At 45.6% G+C, this 24277-nt stretch overlaps 1 protein-coding gene across 1 annotated transcript in view; it reads left to right on the forward strand.

Annotated features, from left to right (window-relative positions):
• The first annotated feature begins 818 nt into the window (after window positions 1-818).
• Window positions 819-24277, forward strand: part of LOC146171835 (xaa-Arg dipeptidase-like) — a 72193-nt gene continuing 48734 nt past the window's right edge. Inside the window, exon 1 of the mRNA XM_084586347.1 lies at window positions 819-1044. Coding sequence (XP_084442473.1) covers window positions 822-1044 — 223 coding nt within the window. The 5' untranslated portion in view covers window positions 819-821. The remainder of the gene's footprint in view (window positions 1045-24277) is intronic.

The raw sequence follows: 24277 nt of genomic DNA on the forward strand, positions 1-24277 counted from the left end.
TTTAAAAGAAGCAATCAGAATACGGCAAAGATAAAGCAGCGATGTAGCTAATGGGGTCTATTTGTTGGCTTTGGTACAGCCTTACCTGGAAGAGACTGTAAGTGAAAGATAGCGAACATATTCATGGTCTATTTTTGAAACAGAAATGACTACATTAAGCCAGAAGATGCTCGTTTCTCCTGATGCAGTAGTTAAAGCACTGTTAATCAGCACCGAATGCAATACTCGCTCATTTGTCTCGTCTTCAAAGCGACAGTTTATTATAATGTATATTTTAGTCACCTACTTTTGGTAGCGAAATTAGAGACCAGTGAACATATGTTTAAACACTGCCAATGTACCCTACTTCAGCGCCCTACTACTGCGCAGCCTCCTGTAGCGAGCTTAAGTTTTCAACTATATCTATGGCACAAACACTTCATTTTAACAACCTTTGTAAGGTCAAAGCATTTCCACACCGCGGAACATCTGTTTCAACTGGCTCGACTTGAACGTGGCATGCGAGAGTGAATCGAATAGAAAAAAGAAAGGTTGCTATTCCGTCCCTGACGCCGTTCCCAATTTTTGTATATTATTGTCGTAAACGCACCAACTACGAGCGCTCTCTCAAGCTCTATTTATTGCATCGGTGCGCAGTGCATCGAGTATGTTGGTACTCACGTCAGTTCCACCAAAGTAGGCTACACGTACGTAAAATCTAGACTGAATTTTGCGAGCTAGGAGCTAAACTGTGCCCAACTTTCCCAGGAAGGCTGCCCGCAGAATTGTGCTATTATTTGTGAATATATCATCGCCAGAGACAAACCTCCATTATTACTGCCATGGACTTCTCGTCTTTAGTTGACCGTGTGGTGGAAAGCCATGGCGAACATTTATGGGACATTAGTCGCTTTCTATGCGAAAATCCCGAGTTAGCTCTAGAGGAGTTCAAAGCCCACGATGAGCTTTGCGGTCTATTGGAGCGTCATGGCTTTGTGGTCCACAGAAGGCACCACTTGGAGACTGCATTCAGAGCCGAGTTCAACGCTCCTGGTGGGACAGACGGTACGCACGCTTCAGATTTCATTTTTTTAATGCTGCAGCGTTTGCTCAAACTTTAACAGTTCTATTCTGGAATTAGAATGACAAGCTACAATATTGAATCAGTCAAGTGAGAACTAGTGTAGCATTTTGTATGAGCTAGGTTAAGGTTCCCTAGATTATACTTTTTTATAAAAAGGCAGCTACAGAATAGGGGGTGTTTGTAGATGCCTACTGAATTCAACACATCTGTATTTTTGCAATAACATTTATCGCGGAGATTTCATGAGTTCTTGTATATTCATTCTTCACTGCATATGTCCACAGTTGCCTCATTAGTTAAACCAAAATTTAGGCAAAATGGCGGAAAATAAAGACCTAAAGCTTCATCCAGGCATCTAAGGTACGAATTAGTGCGACCAAAGTTAAAATTACGCCATAGTTGACGCATATATATCAGTTTCGATGTCGCACGCTTCTTATGGCACAGGCACCATATGGATATACATGAGATGACACTGAGCTCGTGTATGTCTGAGTGATGGCTTCTTTGAGTTGCTTGTTTTGAATGTTTGAACGAGCTCTACGCCTCATTTGTGCCAAATGGAGCCTTTAGAGTCACTGTCATACATTAAACTAACTCAGCGAGCCCCTTTCTCGGTTCGGGAGAAAACGACTATACACAAATATTCGGTGTTCACACTAGCTTTTTCCAATCTATCCTCTCCCGGTGGCTCTATCCTGCAATCCGGCACCATCGTACGAAGGAAGGCGAGGTGCCTTCAGTAAGCATTGCTTATAGGCCCGGCAGGTTGTTGCCCAGGGCTAGCCGAGCCGAGGCTCCAAATCTCCCACAGAGAAGGCTACGAAAGAGCAGCGTTGATGCATGGAAGAAGCCACATCTTGATAGTGAGAGATAAAGCAGCCCTGCTCCAGCCATCGCGCAATTTTTGCGTCAACGGCGTTCAATGAACGAAGCGCACGACATACATTTAACAGCTAATAGCTATAAACAAAATCCACTCCTTGTGTAGAAAGCGGGAATGACCTATATTCCGACCTACCGAGCAAGCCAGTTGTTCCTACACGGCCCTGACACACGTATGTCGAGCAGGAAGACGCAGGGGAAAGCGGTGAACTTACTAAGGACTGTCAGAACAATATGCTGATTGTTCTTATTTCATACAAAGATGGCATGCTTACGAATGGCGATTCACTCGTATTTGATTTACTTCCCCCCAGAGACAAGTGGTAGATACCGCATTCATCCCGCTTAGCTTACGCGATATAGAACACTTCTGGGAGGTTTGGCACCTTTTTTTTTCTGGTCTAAAACATCTTTCCTTTCAAATAAATTGAAAAGTTTCAATAGCGCGGAGTCGAGCACGAGCTTGAGTGGCTGATCAGGCGACATGGGAGACCTAGGAGAGGCTTTTCAGTGGTAACAACCGCGCTAGACGTCATGAAAGGGCGATCAGGTTATGCTTGGTCGCTTATCGTTGCCAAATTTATTCTTTTTTTGTGTGTGTGTATGTTTCCCTTGCTACAGCATCTTTGCGCTCTCGAATAAGCCTTACCAAGTTCTTTCTTGTTGTTCGATCGAAAGGTGCTTCCCGTCGCAGAGGGGGACGCCTTCGTTACTAAAGATATGACGAAGGGATTCTATGCTGCGTAAAAACCAACAGTTACTGAGTCGCCGGTGTCTTCGGCTAGCTCTCCAACTACCGAATGATTGTTATGATAGACGGCAACAGCTAAAGCGGGCTTCCGTCTTTAGAGATTTGTATTATACACGGTGTATGGAAACCATGAAGTTTAGCCAAGCCATTCTTTCTGCGGTGGCACTACGGATCAAATGCGATCAGTATGTGTATCAGTATAGAATTAACGTTGGAGCTCATGAAACAAACATGAAAAGAGAAACAGCTGCTAAATAAAAAAATCTACAAAACTGTGCAACGGCCTTCCTTCCTTCCTTCCTTCCTTCCTTCCTTCCTTCCTTCCTTCCTTCCTTCCTTCCTTCCTTCCTTCCTTCCTTCCTTCCTTCCTTCCTTCCTTTCTTCCTTCCTTCCTTCCTTCCTTCCTTCCTTCCTTCCTTCCTTCCTTTCTTCCTTCCTTCCTTCCTTCCTTCCTTTCTTCCTTCCTTCCTTCCTTCCTTCCTTCCTTCCTTCCTTCCTTCCTTCCTTCCTTCCTTCCTTCCTTCCTTCGCTCCTACTCCAACGTTGTCATGCTGGCACGAATTTCATACCAGACAGCATTTCTGAAAGTTCGCAGTATACACTCCCTCTCTGCGACGCTTCCGGTGCCTCTTTCGCTACTGCGAGCTGTCGTCGGCCACAGTCGGTCATGATCGGCTTTTAGCTTGCGGTACGCAAAAGTTGGTCTTGTGGACATCACCGTGGCCCCTCAAGGGTTCGACGAGTTTCCTTCGCCTAAGCAATATCACTACATCACGGCAGCGGCTGCACGATCCACGTTCGCTCGTCTTTGGTTTGGTATTTTTGTTTCCCCAGCCGCCTGCAGGCGGTATCTTGGCTGAGCTCTCACGTTGAGCATTTATACTTCCAAAACTGCCGCCACCACCCCAGGTAATAGAGAGATTATGTCCGGAAGCTCGGAGAAAAATGAGCCAAATTTACTGGCGACAACATTTCTTTTTCTTAACTTTAGCCTCACAGCTTAGGTTGTATTGAACAAGAGCTGTACGTAACTGATTATTTGTAGATAAACATATTTTACAGTAATTTTGTAGTCAATTGATTACCTTTTAAAACGGTAACGCTTCGAGCAATTCAATTATTTTTTCTGTAATTAGCGTGCAGTTATCAGTTAGTTCTCTGCAGAAAATAGTACAGGACGAGGCGTCTGTGACTACATGATTGCGTCAAACTTTCGGCCACGCGACGGTGGGCATGGCTGTCTGGCATGTTGCGCTCTCCGCGGTCTTCATACTTAATGTAGTTTCTGCTGGCCTCTCAAGAAAATTCAAGAACTCAAGAAATTTCGAACACCCTGGGGTTCTATTATGTATACCGATACCATACAGTACACGGGTGCCTTGATTTTTGCCCCATCGAAAAGTGGCCGTCGCGGCCGCGATTCGACCCGGCTCCTTGGGGACAGCAGTAGAGCGCCTTAACCACAGAGCCAAATATCGGCATTTGACCGCAAAAATATCGACCTCACCTCAAACTGAAAAACATTTTGGCGATCTCACTTAACCTCAACCTCTGCAGTTGATGTTGAGGTCCTCTCAGACGAACTCACCTTAGTTTTCTGGCGACTGCTGGCGACCTCACTCAACCTCACCTCACACGCAAATTGTGAGGCTGAAGTCAGCCGCTCGATCTCAAGAAAATAGAAATAATGAATCAATAAAACAAGAAGTTAATAAAAGTAAATGTGCATTTCTCGATAATCCTGTGATGTATAGGCAAACCAAAATATCTTTATTCTTTATTTATTTTCTTTATTCAATGATTACCCCGCTTAGCCCGAGGGCGCTACAGCAGGGGGGTTACAGAGTGGAAAAAAACACATCTTCATTTATGGAGCACACTTGATGACTTGAAAGCTATTCCATTCACTGATGGATCGAACAAAAAAGGAACTGGCATACATTTTAAAACAATGATCTGTGCGAGCAGAAACATAATGTGGCCTATGTAAGTATATTTCCTTTCGAATGCCTGTTTTGTTGTGGTAAATTTGGTACAACAGTTTAAGTCCTAATTTCCTTCTTCGAGAGGAGAGGGTTTCCCATCCTAATTCACTTTTCATGACGGTGCGGCTATCAGTTCTCGAGTACCGACAAAGGACAAACCTTGCTGCTCTATTTTGAATGTTTTCAATTTTATTGCTGAGTGTTATTTGCAAAGGGTCCCATACGGCACAAGCGTATTCGAGCAGTGGTCGAACGTAGGTTAAGTAGGCTATTGATTTCAAACAAGGCGGCACGTGTTTCAGATTTCGCTGTATAAAGTTTAAGGTCCTGGCGTCTTTTGCAACTACGGTATCCACATGTGTATTCCATGAGCAGTCGGCGGTAAGTGTCACACCTAAGTATTTATGCGCCACTTTTTGTGTCACTACAATACCGCTGATGCTATACTGTGAGGCTAACTTATGTTTTTTACGTGAAAACGTAACTTTTTAGTATTTAACTTCATTTTCCATTGTGAAGGTTGTATATTGACTGTCAATTTTATAAAGGAAGAAACATCGACCCAGGTAACGGCAGAAAAAGTCAAGACTGTGTCCAACTCAGCGGTAAAGTGGCAGTAATAGTTGTCCCTTCCCCCATACCTCCCCTTCTGTGGTCGGTCTCATTTTAAGGCCCACATGGTACCACATCACTACCCATGTGTTCATGACTCAATACAAACAGTTCCCACTGTCCTGCCCACTTGAATACCGTTCTCATAGTCTACAAAGAAAACGAGCCAGTTGTACTTACTATATAATGGCGGGGAATGACGACAATTACACATTGTGTAGCCCCCGACTCGGAAAAGAAGTAAACTTCTGGTTGCCAAGTTTTCTAATTAATTGTACATTATCTGCAACTGAAGACATAAAATCAGGAAGAAAATAGGGATACCTTCAAAAATTTTTGAAGTAGGATGCTGTTGATGTTGCAAGGCCGGAAGATGTCCCTCCCCTCCTCCAGTTCTGCGTTTTCCCACCAGGTGGCTGGCGTGCGACATCAAAGTCATGGGTATCCTTCGAGAACTCTGTGATTTCCATGGCATATTGCAAGAGTAGTCTTAGTTATGTCTTCTAGCATCATGCCTGTATTAAAACAAACGGTGGTCAGAATTATAGCTAGGCAAAACAGTTAACCATGATCAACTCTGCCAGCCGCGAGCACTGGCTCGCCAGTCTAGTTTCACCTCAGCGAAATCTTTGCTCGAGTCCCACTCGGGCGCAAGCGAAAAGGCAGCACAAGTACCCGTACGTCCGAACGTAATTCTGGGTGCCATTTCTCCAACCAGTCTAAGACGACTTTGTTTGGGGAATGGTGTTGCTTTCTTTCAAAAACTGAACTAACGAGTTGCACGTCGGTGTCTCCGAAGCGGCTTATCAGCATGCATCTCGAGTGAATTCTGCGAAGTTGTTTCCCAATGTTAGGGTCCTATAGTTACAGCACATAAAGGTAAAAAAAGAAAAGTCAGTAACAACAGAAGGGAAGGAGCACGCAACCCGGAGGGACCGTACACCCTGCTGTGCACGCGCTCCGCCCTTCGCCGTGCGTCTCTAGAGATCTGGTTTTGCTCTCGCGGTGAGTGCCGAATGTGGTACGTTCGTGTCTCAGCTCCGCTTTCATATACTACACCGCGATCATCATTGCTTGCTAAAAAGATAAATAAATGGCTTTGGAGGGGAGTGGAGAGAGAGAGAGAGAGATTGAGCAATGGGCCTTTGTAAAAATGGCGAAGAAAAAGACAACCGTGAGTGGTGTAGCGTGTCCTCGTTCTTGCAGCACGTGAACGCAACTGATACCTTTAAAGAAAAGAAAAAAAAAAAGAATGCCCGTTTCGACGAAGGTATGAAAATATTCCGCACACCAAAAACAAAAGAATATTCCGCTCCCCAAAGTGCATGATTGGAAGGCTTGAAGCATAGACACAGTAGTGAGTTCCACATCGCTATCATGCAAGCGGTTCTATTCATGCGTATTAATTAAAGAAGAAATGTTGAGAATACACTGCCCCGACATCCGAGCTCGAAAATTTTCGTCCCATCGATCGGTACGTCAGACATAAAATGTATAGCCAGAAAATATCTAAATTGCTTTAGCTCATAAAAAAAATGCACGAAACAGCATCTCGAGTCTCTTTTTTTCTGCGCCTATAAATAAGAGGCCTGAAATCAAATAGCTGCCAAGAGACCTGACGTTGTGAAATTACCGAATCCCTAGCTCTTTCCCTCCTCCTGTGTTGCTAGGTTTCGCTCGCATTCGTGAGACTAACAATAGGCCTTAGTGCGACGAGAGCTTTTTTTTTTTCATTGGGCTTTACTGTACAAGCCCTGAATAAATTGTTTGCTTTTTACTTCTAGGCAAACACTAGTGAACGTTTAACATGCGCAGGCTGCTTTCCTGTACGCCAACCGCATTTTATAAGCTCGACTATCTGTCTCATCTTTTGCATTTTTAAAGCTATATTGATTATGTAATGAAGGCGGTAGTGCGTAATTCACCATTTGATGCTGTGTTTCGGCTTTGCCGTCGTTCGGGATCACTTGTGAATATATGAGAATTAACAAGGAGGACGATATCAAAGAGAGGTTATTCTGCAGAATATAATATTATTGTTGCCATCGACCACTTCACCAGATATGCTGAAACTGCTGCTTTAGCAGCTGCCACCGGCAGTGACGTCGCTGGTGTCGCGTGTTCGCACCTTGCCCAGCTTTATCATCATGACAAACGCCACGACCCAGTCTGTCCCGATTGCACTCAGCACCTCCACCAAGCGTAAGGAGGCGGTTTAGGTAGTTTGCACGGCAATATCGTTGCTGCTTATCGTAGCTGCTGCGAAGGCCAGCGTTCTACAGCGACAGCTCGAGTTTTGTCCGTTTGTCGTCTTCACAACTTCGTCGTCTTCGGCGACGTCTCCGTTTTCCTCTTCATGATGCTTTTTGACCAAGTCAAGTACCTCTCTTACAATAGATATTTACGGAACGGTAATCAAGAAAGATAGCATAACATTGCAAAAGGAGAATTCCAATAAAAGTCTCTGAATCTTAAGTTTTTCCTGCTTTCTTCTTGCTTTTTTTTTTTTGTTCTGCAGGTATCGCGTGCTTTAAACATTTCACTGCGCTAGTTTCTGTTCACTCGCCGTGTAATCGAAAGCGAGATCCTCCTTAGATCCTCCTTAGAACCCTCCACACCATAGCCCATAAATACCCGGGCACAGATGCAGAGTTGATCACCGCCATGCACAAGAAATACATAGGAGACCCTACTCCGGTTTGCCAAACTTCATATGCGGGTCAACCAAACCCCTCCCTTGACTCCCCCATAACACTGGCGGAGGTCTACTCAGCCGCCCGTACATTTACAAGAAACACTGCCCCTGGAGGAGACAAAGTCACCTACGCTATGATTAGGAACTTAAGCACCGAACATCTGCAAGACCTAACGAAGTACATCAACGAAGAACTGTGGGAGAAGGGACAGGTCCCATCAGCTTGGAGACACGCGGATATCATCACCATACCAAAGGCTGGAAAGCCACCGGCTGTGGAGAGTCTCCGTCCTATCTCCCTCACTTCTTGCCTGGGAAAACTCTATGAAAAAGTAGTCCACCTAAGGCTCCAAAATTACATCGACGAAAACAACATCTTTCCTTCCTGCATGCTGGGCTTCCGCAAGGGACTCTGCACGCAAGATGCTTTCCTCCGGATTGGGGAAGAGGTAATCAACACCATACCCCGAAAAGGCGAAAATTTCATTCTGGCACTAGATCTCAAAGGAGCATTCGACAACATTGGCCACCAAACCATATTGCAAGAATTAAACAATATCAACTGCGGAGAGAAAATTTTCAAATACGTGAAGGCTTTCCTCTCAGATCGCACAGCCACCATAGAAATTGGAGAGATCCGATCACCAAAAGTACCCATGCCGAACAAAGGTACACCGCAGGGTTCAATAATCTCTCCAATGCTATTTAACATAGCAATGATAAATTTAGCAAAAAAACTGTTGACCCGCACTGATATTGGTTTCACTTTATACGCGGACGACATCACCATCTGGGCTACTCAGGGATCCTTGGCGCAAAAAGAAGAAGCTGTGCAAGCCGCTATAGACCTAGTCGAGGAATTAGCCGGGGAGAGTGGTCTTCAATGCTCCCCAGAAAAATCCGAACTTATCAGGCTACACAGAAGAAATTACAAGTCCCCAGGAGAAATTCAGCTCCCTCTAGGAGACCAGATAATTCAAGAGAAGGACAAGATCAGAGTTTTGGGGCTGTGGTTGCAAAGCAATTTGAGAGTGGATTATACAATCAAAACACTCAAAACCACAGTCAACCAAATTTCCAGAATGATTAGAAGGGTGACCTGCCACCGGAAAGGGATGAGGGAGGAGGACACCCTACGCCTTGTACAGGCCCTAGTCGTTAGCAGAATTACCTACGGGCTGCCATATCACGAAATTAGATTCACTGATAAAAGGGCCATTGACACTATCATAAGAGGAGCCTATAAAACGGCCCTAAACCTCCCGCCAACAACATCAACGGAACGTCTTTGGGCACTCGGAGTGCACAACTTCGAGGAGCTCAAGGAGGCGGTTCTAGAGAGTCAGAAACAACGCCTAACAACAACGCAGGCGGGTAGGGAAATCCTGTCACAACTAGGGCTATGGCAGGCACTAAGAACTTCTGAGATCAAATCACAAATTCCGACATCCACAAGAAACAACATCTATGTGGACCCGATACCCAGGCACATGCACCATGAGTTACAGAAGGGTCGAAGGAAAGCCAGAGTCAAATCATTGGAAAAACAATTGTCTAAAGACGCGGAAGTTGTCTACGTGGACATAGGGGCTTACGGCGAACCTGGCAAGTTCACAATAGCTGCAGTTGACCACAAGAAGAGGCCAATTATTCAGGCTTCGATCTATGCCAAGGATCCTGCGGAAGCGGAATCACTGGCAATAGCCATCACCATAAAAACACAAGACAACCAAAATAAGTCATCACACGTAGTGACGGACTCCCAACCAGCCTGCAGGGACTACCTGGCCGGAAAACCTCACAAAAGAGCGTGTGCAATATTACGTTCCATCTCCCAGACGCACACAATTACATGGACACCTGGACACGAAGGCCTAGAAGGAAATGAGGTAGCGAATGATCTAGCCCGAGCTCTTACAAACCGGGCGGATCCCCATCCCTACCTCACCCCTCTCCTAGGACCCTACGGCGACAGGCTGGAACACCTACGGTTAGAAAGAAGAATTTTCTCACCACCACACAAACACCTTCCTTCCTCGGACGCTATAGACTGGAGAAAAATACAAACAAACACATTCCCTAATCTTCAAATTTTAAATAAGATAAGCCCAACAAAATACACGAGTTACTGTCCTTGGTGCGGTGCAAGCCCCACACTCTTTCACATCTCTTGGGAATGCCAGGACAAACCTGACCCAACGTTAATAGTGCCATGCCCGACACACGAGCAGTGGGAGGCGGCCCTGACCAGCGACAACCTGGACCAGCAAGCCTGGATTATCCAGCTAGTCCGCAAGTCAGCTGCTGCCAGCTGAGCCCTGGACTAGGGGCACCGACCACCCAGCTCCTGCGAATATTTACTGATTATATGCTCATTGAAAGTTTTCTCTCTCTCTCTCTCCTTAGTGGAATATAAGGTAGCAGCCGTCTTGTTAGCGCCTGGAAACGAGCATGAACAGAAAAAACAGTACAGCTGTATGCCTGGCGCGCAAGAACGAATATCTTGGCCACTTACTTTTTTTTTTTTTTACGGCGTCAGACAAACTAGCGAAGGTCACTGTTAGCTGTGGTCTTTCCACACTTCTGGGTGTTTGAGCCTGCGACAAACATGAGCACCACCAAGGATAGGGGTTGGGGGGCTGAGGTGTTTGTGTCGTGGAAAAAACACTCCTTCCAAGAAAACCAGAGGGAAGCGTCCGCTGCTGGGCTGGGACTGAGCGGACGTTACGGTGGAGCTGGGAGCGCACTGTGGCACCTGGACGTCTAAACGGGAGGGTAGCCGAACAGCTAGCGTCTCCGCATGCCCACCGGCAGCGGTACGCTTGAACTCCGTGTTAGAAGGAGCTCTCTTCGGAATAAGCCACACCAATAGCCTGGACTTCACAATTTTGACCTCAAAGAACGACGACTTCACACAACAACAAACTCACGCTTGATAATGGCGTGATTTTCTGACCTAACTCAAAACATTTCGAGCTGTCGTCTGCCGCACCTCAACCTCACCTCGCTACTTGAGGTTGAGGCCAATCTCGTGCGGTCAAAGCCTCATCAGGTTGCCCATCTTTGCACTGAGCCACCTCGGCTGATCATAAAGGATTTAGAAGCTACATCTAAGAATTGAGCAACGACGACTAGGTGCACTAGGTGTTCTTAGGGTATAACAGCGTTCATACCCTCTAGCGCTTACATGTAGAGAACGTTCAGTGTAGCGGTTGATGTCTTCACGAGGAAACGTCGTAAAATCAGAGACTGCAACATTGAAAAACAAGCCCTGTTGGTAATTAACCGCGTTTAAAAAAAAAGAGCTTCAAGCAAGCCGCACTAGTTCACTGCAGTTTTAAGCAAATTTCTACTACAGCAAGATAGTTCGAAGAAACTTAATGCAATTTTAATATTTTTCTGTTCTGGAATTATTAGTTACCTTTCTGGGTGTAACTGGTCGCTGTAATGAGTTACATTTGAAATGATTTAATTGTAAATGTAATCGAATACTTATTTTCTGTAATGTGCACAAGACTGTATTGACGCAGCTTCCTTTATTCCTCCTCGGGCGTTACTTTCCGAACGACTGCGTAGGCTGTCAAAAATTTGGTTCAGGGTATGAATTTTTGAGACGACTGTAACCGAATGGATATTAGCCTAATCACCGCAAAAGCACAGATGCGCCTCAACTACATAAATCAATATCATGTACTTGGGCCGGTATCTGTTGGCTTCCTAAAGTTTATTACATCGAAATGACAGACACAAACAAGAAATAAAAAAAGACTATCGGTTGCTCTTTTTTCTGTGTCATTTTCCCATCTGCTATTTCGCTAATAACCGTGGATTAAGGAAGCAACAATGTAACAGAAAAACATTTTAAGCTTTACGTATTGTAGCTGGCTTTCATTTCCGTTGTTCATGTGGGAACACTAGAAAAGGAGGCTGCCACGTCGCCTCTTATGCGAGCATCCCGCTACTCCGGTTTTCTTACTTTTGTTGGTGTAGTACCCTAGCGCCCCTTCATGATGACACAAAATGAAAGGCCCTCTTGGTTTTCTGCTCAGTTCACAGCATGTCCCTTCTTAAACACTTCCTTATAAAGAGGGCATAGCATAATACTGTAGAAATGGACCTTTCAAAAAATATTATTTGTTATTCATTGGTACTGCAATGTTGGTATTGGGATTTTAGTACGGTGGGGAGAAAACTAAGCAGCTTAACAAAACGGGTAAAGGCAAATCAAGCAATACAAGCAATATATATATATATATATATATATATATATATATATATATATATATATATATATATATATATATATATATATATATATATATATATACATGCTACTGACGACGATGAAGGATTGTGATGGTGTCAGAAGAAGAGGAAGAAGCTTTGGTTTCTGGCTTCACCTTGTACCGCTGCCACAGCACTGTAAATAAACGCCCCCTTTCTTATTTCCCCGTAACAACTTGGTGGTGACGAAAAATAAACGACACCGACCAAAAGAAGAATGATGGAATGACGTTTCGGCTCCCACACAGGGACCCTTGTTCACAATGAGGCGAAACGGGGAACCGTTGCCTCAAATACGGCGCATCACAGAACCCAGACATCTTGCGTATACAGGGGGCAAATACCATGATTACGGTTTAGCGTATTTGCTGTAGTCTGAATGATCAGCGACTCAAGATAGAGCCGTGATGCTCTGTTGCTTTCTTTCGCTATCACACGTGCCTGTGCCCAGTCAATATTGTGTTTGGCAGATACCGAATGTTCGACAAGCGCGTTCGAAGCCACCCGCTGTTTCCTCACGTCGTTTGATGATCGCGAAATCTTCTTTCAAAATCCCCTGACTCGCCTATATACACAGCTGCGCAGTCGGCACATGGGATTGCGTATACGACGCCTGGGAACTTTTCCTTTCTGAGTGGGTCCTTCACTTGCACCAATTCTCCCCTGAGCTTGTGGGCTGGCACATGCGCAGTCTGCACGTCGTAGCGACGCAGTATGCATGCCAGCGTTTCACTAACGCCTGGGACATATGGAATCGATGCCCACTTTCGGGTGCCTGGGGTCCGATGCAGCACAGGGCGTGCAAGCTGCCGTTCCACTGAGTCAATGAAATATACAGGGTAGCCGCAAGCAAACAAATCATGTCTGCTTGCGACTACCCTGGACATTTTATTGACTCAGTTGCTTAGCCCTTTGCGGGCGCAAGTAAGCAATAAATAGTTAATTTCAGTACCATCATGCCTATGTCTGCTGTCTGCTTTTGGCGTCAACGGCATATATATATATATATATATATATATATATATATATATATATATATATATATATATATATATATATATATAAGGGGGGGTTGAAGCTCGAATGGGTCCGGTAGGGCATACACTTAAAGGAGGTGACACACGGTGGAAAAAACAACACTTTAATCCGACGTTTCGGCCGAGGTCTGACCTTTGTCAAGGAATTTGTATATATATATATATATATATATATATTGTATTGCTTGTATAGAGCAGTGAAACGCCAACTATGTAATATGCTGTAAGAACAACGCCACACTAAGCAACATTTGCATTTAATCGTTATGGTATTCCAATCGAAAATAGTTCGTGGAAGGAGTGAGCAAATAAATCAATTATTACAGACTCGAAAAGGACTTAAACTTTGCTCATGTCGTTGCCGGGTAGCATATACAGACGCAAAATTAAGTTAATCGATGAGTTCAGTTCTGTGGAATGCTTCAGTAATTTGATATAAGAATGTAAGTCGTGCATAACGAATTCACTCAGTTATTATCGTAAGGACATAGTTGAATAAACGGTGTGTTACGTATGTGGTGCGTCGGTAATACTTATATATGTATCACGCAGCCTTCTCTAATTTGTTCACGTCGGTCTGAGTAAACTGGTCCCAAATGATAGCAGCATAATCTAGTTAAGGTAGAATGCATTTATAGGAAAGGGAGCAGACAGATGGGGCATACAGTCCCAATGCTCGTCGTAAGATCATTATTTAAAAAAAAACCTTTGCACGTTATGAAATTCATATAGTTATTTCAGCTAAGATTGTTTCTCACCAAGAGCCCTAGATGTTTATATTTTTTTCGGAAAGTTTCGCGCTGTTAGTACAGTAATCAAAATGGAAGACATTGCTTTCTGTGAGTGATCCTCGTTAATACGATCTTTTCAAAGTTGATGGGCATTTGCCATCCTTCACTCCAGGCACAAATGTTTTTGCAATGCTCCGTTAGTAGTAGATTATATAATACACTGTGGTTTCTACTTGGTCATAGGCCACCAACCACCGCGGCTTCGAGCGTCGCGCGAGCCGAAGCCCCGATCAGCCGTCACCACGCGCACACTGAAACACCGCAGCGTGCACTCAACCTCCACCGGGAGGAGAGCACTTCGCTGCAAGGACACAAAACCCCAAGTTCACGAAGGAGACGTTTATTGAAACGCCATCCTCCAGCGGCACACACACATACACACACGCACACACATCCACATATATACAAACGCACATATACACACACACACTCCGTCACCGTGTTCCGAGAGTGCGTGAGGAGCAAGGCTCCCCTGCGCGCACGAAGTGACACGGAGTGCGCCCCGCAAGCACGCAAGGGCGTGCTGTGATCTCTCTCTCACAGTAACCAAAGGGTTCCTTTGAGAGAAGGAGTGGGCAACCACCGCAAGGTGCGCCTGTCGCGGATCATTGGGTCACGATCGACAGGCTCGAGCTTCGCTCTCAGGTATGACCCGGAGCAGACGAACTCGAGTACACACTGGTCTGCGCGGACAAAGGCCGGCAGACAAGAACAGTTGCGTACGCACTCTTATGACCGTGCATGGTCCGCACTTGCGCGCACTATTGTTCGCCTATGTGCTGTGGATATGTGCTGTTGGTGCAAGGGCTCTAAGTGAGCCTGTTTCCATGAATCTTTTTGTGTGAGCCTGCTTTACTTTGTCGAGACCCTGCAAATGCCAAATTGGCCCCGTCAAGGGAACGTCAAGAAAAATACAAAGAAACGTCGCCGTGTGAGAAATAGCCGGATATGCTTTTGTTCAATTGTTCACCCTTCCCGTCGAGAAGCGCTATTGTCACTGAGGAATGCCTATTGTCCAAAGGAGACGATAGAGTGACACGTCCGCTGACGTACAGGACAAGAAAGGAGCATGACGAATACGGCCATTAGAGGAATTCCCGAGAATGCAGGAAAGATTTGCAATCGCCGGAAAGGGACAATACTGGGAGCAGTATGTGGCGCGCGCACGTGCACTTGGGTTTCTGAGAAGGAAATCCACTTGCCGGAACCACCATATCGAATCTTTGCAGAAGAATAGAAATGTACCTCCTCGCCGTTCCCAAGCTCTACCCGCCAACAAGTGACCACGCCCAACGAAACAATACCGGACCAGTCAGTGCATCAGACCATCAGTGCAGTCATGTGTTCGATTGGATGCCGATATCTGAGGGGCGTGCCCTGGAACTGGTTGGTCAGCATCTTCAGAGAGGGGCTGGACTTAGGGGGTTTTAAGGACGCTTCAGAGCACGAAATGACGCTCTGAGCCCTGGGTAAACGGCTTATCCAGACGCTTCTCGCTATGAACTCTTAACGTTTGCCATTTTGCTGATATACCCTTTTTTCATGTAAATAAGTTGTCTCAAAGTGCCATTAAACCTGCTTGTATGTATTTTACCAACTTCGAAGATTCAATCCTTCATCAACCCGGAGTCTCTGCACGCTACCAAGTGAAGGCCGGGTCGACTTAGCCCCAGCGTCACAACTGGTGACCAGCGTTGGGATCTGAATCTACAAGCCACAACATCTGGTGATTGGAGGTGGATCAGAATCTACAAGCTACGACATCTGGCGATAGGAGGTGGCATCTCAAGCAACAAGCAGGAGGAACAATCGGCCAACAAGAGAGCAGCTCGGAACATCGATCGCATGTGTGGGTGAGTGCTTGGCTTTTCTTCTGATGTGGACCAGGTTCTAGAACAGGGTTAGCTTTTAGAACTGGTAAAGAGTGTTGAAACGCCTTTGGGTTTGGTAGTTTGCACAGTTGTTTTGGAAGTAGCCGACACTCGGAGCGATCATGGACCTACAAAAGCTGCAGAAACCGGAACTGTTGCTATTGTGTGAGGAATTAGGAATTGATACAAGTGGTTTGGCACGAAAACCCTTGATTATAAAGGCAATCATTGATTTGGGAACCGATGATGAGGAGCTCAGTGAAGCATGGAACCTCATCGGACAAAAAAAAAAGGAGGAGAAACTCAGGCAGCAGAAAGAGCGGGAAAAAGACGAAAAGAGGCGTGAAATTGAGAGAGAAGCAAAAAGGCTGGAGCAAGAAATTGAGCTCCGGAAATTAGAACTAGAGTTGAGCAAGAGGTCGGGTAATTGTCCCCAGCTAGCGGTACCTCTTCTCAACAAGGAGGCAGATTTCAAGATGTCAAAGTACATGCAGCCATATGTGATATCAGGGGATATCGGTCTGTATCTGGCTAACTTTGAGCGAACCTGCGAAAAACTGTCCTTCCAGCGAGACACTTCGTCTCAGAGATTATTGACGGTTCTGCCCTGCGAGGCAGCGGAGGTTCTCGCGCGGCTAAGCGAGGAGGACGCGGACAACTACGAGAAGGTCAAAGCTTGCCTTCTGAGAAAGTATAGGCTTAGCGCCGAGGCGTTCAGACAACGTTTTCGGAACGCTACTAAGTCCAGAGACGAGAGTTACCCTGAATTCCTGTACAATTTAAGAGTCAATTTGGGCGAGTGGCTAAAGAGCACAGATTCCTACAGTGATAGGTACGCTGTAGTCGAGCGAATTCTTTTGGAGCAGTTTTATAACTGCCTCCCAGAAAAACAAAGAAATTGGTTACAGGACCGAGGCGATATTAAGTCGGCAACTGAAGCTGCCGAGCTCATTGAGGAGTATGCTTCGCGGCGACAATTCAGCAACCCAGCAGTGGATAGGCCCCGCAATCCCAAGTTGAGTGTGAATAACCGTCAGAAAAGGCACTTTGCTAGATTTGCAAACGAAGAAAGGAAGGCTTCTTCAGGCAAACGCCCTAGAAAGGACGGCAGTGAGAAAAGTGGGGAAGTGACCAACGCGCAGAACACAAAGAATAAGCTTGAGGCTAGGAAGCCGCTCACGTGCTTTATGTGTAATGAGCAGGGTCACATTGCCGTCAACTGCCGGAAAGAAAAGATTGCTTTCTCATATGTCAGTGACTGCGATGAAAATATGCAGCTTTTGGAACCCTACCTGCATGACCTAGTAGTCAACGGGAAACCTTGCAAAGTACTGCACGATTCGGCCGCAACGATGGATGTTGTCCATCCGGCGTATGTGTCGCCTTCCGACTATACAGGACAGTGTGCATGGATCCGCCAGGTAGTGGAGGAACAGTTTGTGTGCTTGCCAATCGCGAACGTGGTCATCGAGGGCCCTTTCGGCGAGTTAACAACCGAGGCTGCCGTTTCAGGAAAGCTTCCTAAGTGCTATCCGTATTTGTTTTCCAACAAATCGGACATGCTACTGCGAAAGAGGGGCATCCTTTCGGAGACAGAGTTGTGCAAGCCTTAACACGTTCAAAGGCGCGAGAACTAGCTACACTGCTCATTCCAGAAAAATCCACAGCGGAGGAAACGGCAGTTAAAACACTGGTCGATCGGAAGATAGCGGGTCAGAAAACTTTGAGAGCGAGGCATCTCAGATAAGTCAACTTGAAAGTGAGCTTGATGAGACGCGGAATGAGGACGTTCTTGAGAGTAACCTCTTGACGCCAGTGTCTAGTAATCTCACGAGACTTTTAAGTGGAACCCGAGAGGACTTAGCTATGGAGCAAACCACTGATCCCAAGATACAGGAGATAAGGGAGCGCCACCGCGCCACTAAGACAGCAAAGAATATTTCTTTCGAGATGAGAAAGGGAGTGCTGTATCGCTTATTCAAGGATAAGCGCGGAGTAGAGCGGGACCAATTAGTTGTTCCCCAAAAGTACCGCGAAGACTTACTGCGACTTTCCCATGGCAGCTCGTGGTCATGTCACCTTGGAATAAGGAAAACAAAGCAGAGGCTGTTTCAAGAATACTATTGGCCTGGATGTTTTAAGGACACGGAAAATTTTGTACGGTCATGCGACACGTGCCAGCGGGTTGGAAAGGCGCAAGATAAGTGGAAAGCTCCGATGGTGTTAGTACAAATCATCACCGAGCCGTTTCACCGGTTAGTAATAGATGTAGTTGGGCCACTTCCTGTGACAGAGTCAGGGTACCGTTATATCCTCACTATGTTCTGCCCAGCCACAAAGTTTCCAGAGGCTGTTCCGCTGCGCGAGGTGACGTCCGAGAGTGTAGTGGATTCGCTGCTTTCAGTGTTTGCACGAGTTGGATTCCCTTCCGAGGTCCAAAGTGATCAGGGTAGCGTTTTCACAAGTGTCCTCACCACCTCATTTCTCGAGCGATGCGGCATTAAGGTAGTGCATAGCTCGATCTACCATCCGCAGAGCAACAGTGTAGAAAGATGGCATTCTGTTCTCAAACGAGTCCTGAGGGGACTGTGCTATGAAAACAAGCGCGAATGGGATACCTGCCCGCCTGCAGCACTTTTCACTTTGCGGTCAGTGCCGCACGAATCCACTGGATTTAGCCCAGCCGAGTTGGTGTACGGAAGGTCACTGCGCTCACCTTTGCGAATGGTGCGCAAAGCCTGGGAGGGGCGCGGAGAAGACCTAACAGTAGTAGAATTCATTCTGAACCTCTTGAATCGCTTACATAACACTAAGGAACTCGTTGAGGCCAGCATGAAGTCAGCCCAGGCTCGTTCCAAAGTGTAGTATGATAAGTCAGCCCGTCAAAGGACGTTTCGTATCGGGGACCAGGTGATGTTGCTGAGAGGTTCAAAGCAGAATAAGCTCGAAGTACAGTGGGAAGGACCTGCTGCAGTCGTTGCAAAGCTTTCTAACACTAACTACGCTGTGAAAATCCCCGGTAGGCGTAAAGAAGTGCGCATTTACCATTGCAATCTTATGAAGCCTTATGTGCAGAGGGAAGCCGTGGTAAATCTAACGTTAAACCTTCCCGAGGAGATGGGGGACAACTTGATTTGCCTCAGCGGAAAAGAAAGCAACGCTCAGAAGCTTCTCAAAAAGACGGAGCAGAGAGGAGAATTCAGTCACCGTGTTCCGGGAGTGCGCGAGGAGCAAGGCTCCCCTGCACGCACGAAGTGACACGGAGTGCGCGCCGCAAGCACGCAAGGGCGTGCTGTGATCTCTCTCTCGCAGTGACCAAAGGGTTCCTTTGAGAGAGAGTGGGCAACCACCGCGAGGTACGCCTGTCGCGGATCATTGGGTCACGATCGACAGGCTCGAGCTTCGCTCTCAGGTACGACCCGGAGCAGACGAACTCGAGTACACACTGGTCTGCGCGGACAAAGGCCGGCAGACAAGAACAGTTGCGTACGCACCTTGCGATGTATCGGAGGGGTCTCTCCCTGAGCTCCGCTCAGACGGTCGCGCGAGCGCAGCCGTCGAAGCGGTGCCGTGTTCCCGCCAAAAGGCGCCAATGGGAACAGCCACTGGGACACCAGGGCGGAGCTGTGGCCCGAATGACAATGACAAGTCGTCCGAGCCTCTCTCCGCCGCCTCAGGCGGGAGAAAGGGAACGAGGAGAACAACTGGGAAGCGGGCGGCGGCCGCGCAAAGGGCAGCCGCAGCAAGCCCGAATCCCACAACACTTCTTACTTCACTATAAATAGCGCAATCATCTGCGTAACGCCTAATTTTTGCAAGAATATTAGCGTTGATATTATTAATGCATATAAAAACTACACAAGCTCAATACCAGAGCGCTGAGGGACGCCAGAGTGAACTGTAAGGCTGTCATAATAATGATCGTCAATAACAAACAATTGTTCTCTATTTTAAAGGTAGGCTGAAGTCTATTTCACTAATTTTTTTGTTATGGTGTATTGTCTTTAATTTAAGAATTTCTCCTTCTTGACTGATCCTGTCAAAAGCTTTCAATAAATGTATAAATAATGCGTCAATCTGCGCGTTGAATTGTTATCGATGAGGCAAAGTCATGTATAGTTTCGACTAGTTGTGTGCAAGTTGAGTAGCCTCTCCTGAACCCTTGCTGCTATTAAGTGATAACATTGTTAGCTTCGAGGAAGTTTGATTTGTGATCGTTAATTATGTTTGCAAATAGTTCTCAACTGTCGATGTGAGAGAAATTGGGCGGTAGCTGTCGGTCAACCGGTTGTCTGCACATTTATGAAGTAGTTTCACTCAGTCTCCCAGACTCACAGAATTTAACCTTCACATAAGAACCTTACTAAAGAAACAAAAAAATGTTTAGATGGCCATTTGGCGTGCCTTTTTATGAAGACATTTTGTCTGTTGTCCGGTCCAGGTGATTGCTTTACATTGAGGTTAAGCAGCGTATTTAAGTATCGTGCTAGCTGTTTGCTAGGTCCTCCAAAGGTGGCAGTGATGCTTCAGATTTTGGAAAGCTATCATTATCGTTCAAAACTGCAAACTTAAAATGTTCATTAAAGGCATTAGATACTGTTTCTGCATCACTGAGCAGAATCACTGAGATACTATTTCTGCATCTTTAATTTCAATCTCATCATTGATCCTTGAGGTTGGGGAAACCAAACACCAGTATTTCTAGGGAGACTCTGATAGAAATTTGGGCTACGATTCTTGGAAGTAACGCTGCTTATCAATGCTCGTTTACTCTTCGAGCTCAGAATGAAAAAAAAAATAATTTTGGTTATAATTCCAGGGAAGGATAATTTGCTTTTTTTTTTTACTAACATCAGTCCCAGACATAGTTTTTTTTTCTTTAGCCGCAGTGTCACCAGGGAGATGGGTTTTTTGCTGTCTTTTAGCAATAACTGGCACGTGGAATTCAACACATTCATATGCCATGGCCTTCAACTACTCCCAAACTTCGTGAACATTGCCAGTTTTATTACAAAGTATGTCAAAACTTAAGAAAAACGATGATGGAAACATTGCCTGCTCTAGCTAAGTTTCTGAAATGAATTTTAAAGCAATTTTAGCAACAGACATGCCGGAAAAGGTCTGCAGAACGGCAGGGGATCAGAAATGTCCGGTACCTCTACACACTTAATTTTAACTCACATTGCTTCAGAAACAAGAAAAAAAGTTCCAATACGGACTTTGAACTCCCTTGTATTCGAGGGGGGTGCTGTGCAGTTTGCATCAAGTCATATGTGAAAGCTATATCGAGCATGGCCTCACTTTATTTGTCACTATGTTTTTAGTACGAGCGTCGACCAATCAATATCCGTTAAATTGAAGTCTCATTCTGTATAACACGAACATCTTATCTAATAAAAGTTTTCATATCTTTATTTAGGGCATCTAATATGGCACTGACTGGCAATTCAGACGCACTATATAAAGCTCCTGCAATATGCCACACATCATTATATGCCTTACAAAAAATGCATTCAGTATTAGTCCCTTCAGGCCTGTTTAATACATTAAAAAAAAAATTAAAGATTACGGCAACTTCACCTTTGCCACCACGTTCTTTCAAAAATACACTGCAATGAGGCGGCTTAAATCCAGTTTCGTGAATGGCATCGTTTAATCCGTGATATCTGCACCTTTTCACAGCAAAATTCCTTACAACTCACTAATTTTGTTTATGATGCTTCTACAAATGGTTTTCAGTGTTTTTAGTGATTTAAGTCTGTGCTCTTGTGTCAGCTAATTTTATTGGTCAGTTTAAAATAGGCACTTTTTGACTTCATCCCAGCCGTACATTGCACTACGGAAAAATTCATTAGCATTTTATTCGCGAGCACCCTTGCACATGCCCTCTCGTATCTCCCTGCGTTCTGGCAGCAAAGTCTTCGGGAATTGATATTTAAGGCCACTTTAGCTTATAGGCTGATTTCGTTGCTCACACTTCTCCTCGATAACCTAAATATTTCAGCACTTCAGGACGTTCGTTATCTTCAGATTTGAGGCTTTCCATGCCAGGGCAGTTCATTTCAATTTCTCCTGAAAAGCCTCAGTCATTACTTTTAACTTCAGCTGCAATTTCTTCGCCTTCTTCAGCTAACTCGTATATAAATTGTTTCTTCGACTTCTATTTCCTAAATTGTTGACTTTGATAAAAAGCGCAGATTAATGTCCATCAAACCTCACAATAGCTCCCTCCATCATTTTCGCACGGCTTCAAAGCATTCTGGTCAGTGCTAAGAGGTTCTTCTCAAAGTCATTTTGAGGCTTCTTCAAAGCATTTCAAGCTGAGGTTAATTTTTCCTGGCACTCCAGCAATTTTGAGATATTTCTTTTCACTCTGCATCGGCACACACTGGTAGGCCCCTTGGCATAGAGATGACATAATTGAGAACATTCATCAATGACTGCGGTTATCGCGTCGACAGCATTTAGCAGGTAAGTGCTTACTACCCTGCAGCTCGAAATAGAAAGGATTACTTAGCATCTTGCCATCGTGCCTTTTGTCATGAGGCACTGGTGAGGCTCGGAGCGGTGTGTCCTTTTATAACAGGGAACCTCGGACGTAACCGTAGCACGCAAAGGCGTGCGTGATGACGGTTGGTGCGCACGGATCTTCCACGAAGCGAATGTCACTGGTACGTGTCGATGGCATTGGATACGCCCCCAGGTTTTCATTACTGCGTGGTGCGGTAAAGAAAAGCCACATGCCAATGGCTCGGCTCGCAGCAGAACTGCAGCAACCTGCAGCACGAAACGAGAGATGCCCTAGCATCAATAGCATGTTGCCATTGCCGCCGAGGCTTGTGTCAAGCCCACTTCCCAGCGAAAAGCGCACATCTAACGTTTACGCATTGATATTGAGCAAACTATTTGAGTAGTTTTGAGTAGATGATAGTCTAGATTTGGTTTATATTTTATTATATAACAGCCTGGGTAGTGCTATGGTGCATGCAAATAAGGTGCTTTTTCGTTTTAATCAGACTCTAATGGATTCGGCTCCTTTAAGAAACGTCCTCATCTTTGCCCTGATTCAACTCAATACACCCCAAAAGGGCGACTGGTACGTCGGTTCCTTGTGTCTCCGTATACTTGACTCATTACTCCAAAACTTCTTCATTTGGCAATCGGTTTCTTATGCGAGGTATGTTGTGCCCGGCGCACCGTTGCGTGTGGATGACTCCAAAACATTCCGCTGAAAAAGCTCTTGTATTGTACAGCTTTCGTTTTCCACTCTTATTCCGGAGTGGCCTGGAAAATGTGAACCGTTCACATTGGAGGAGCGGAGCACTTGCATACCGAGTTTATATGCACAAGCGAATCTGAAAAAAAAAAAAAAGACGTTTTTTGCCCGCTTTATGCCGATGCCTCGCGAACACTCACGAACCTGCGCCTCCGACGTTAATCCAATCACTCGCGCAACTTTTCTTTCTTGTCCTGCCGCCTTTATTCTACTCATATTCCATTTTTCCAAGTACGAGGAGAACGTGTCTAGGCTTCATAATGGTGCGAACGACGTTGACCCAGCAGCGCTACGAGAGTTAAAACATTTCCCTTATTCGGCATATCATGCGTACGACGTGCAGTCGTTGCCAGGCCGCGCTGCTTCTTGTGAGCCGACCATATATGTTGGGGCAGCATTGAAGTTGGAGAGAAACACTTTCCCCCTCCCACTGAAAATATGTTCGTTCTTGTGGTTCCCGCCTTTCTTCAGCCGTTTGCCACAGAATACGATTTGTAAAGATAGACAGCATGCTTCGAGCGCAAGCACCTGCATATGCTGAAATGTTTGCCGGGCCCGTTACAGCCTTTTCCGTTATGTGTTGTAAATACAGATGCGCAAGGTTGTGTTTTGCACAAAACGATTGTTTGTTTTTTGCGTGTGAATAAATAGACATATAGGCACAGACCAGTGGTCTTGCGCGCACACAACTACTGAAACTTCACCGACACGAGCACATGTAGCTTTTATCTAAAGTGTCCGCAATATATGCGGTGCAGAGGGTCTCACAGTAATCCTAATAGTGCAAAGACGATATAAAACAAGTGCTGGAAGATACCTTGTCACGACACGCGTGTTGCCACTCATCCAATTATTTAACAGTACCGATCGACCGTCGACTTCCTGAAGCTGATGCGCCGGAAAGCGTAGGACATGGAAACCGAGGGCAAGGACATTGCCACAATTCGTGCTGCTGCAGTGAGCTTCGTCTGCTAGACTGTTCTGATAAGTGTGAAGCTGTCGCGTCACAATCGACTGGTATATGCGT

This window comes from Amblyomma maculatum, unplaced genomic scaffold, assembly GCF_055883805.1.
Source record: "Amblyomma maculatum isolate TAMU_Amacu unplaced genomic scaffold, ASM5588380v1 scaffold_18, whole genome shotgun sequence".
In the NCBI taxonomy this organism is placed as follows: domain Eukaryota; kingdom Metazoa; phylum Arthropoda; class Arachnida; order Ixodida; family Ixodidae; genus Amblyomma; species Amblyomma maculatum.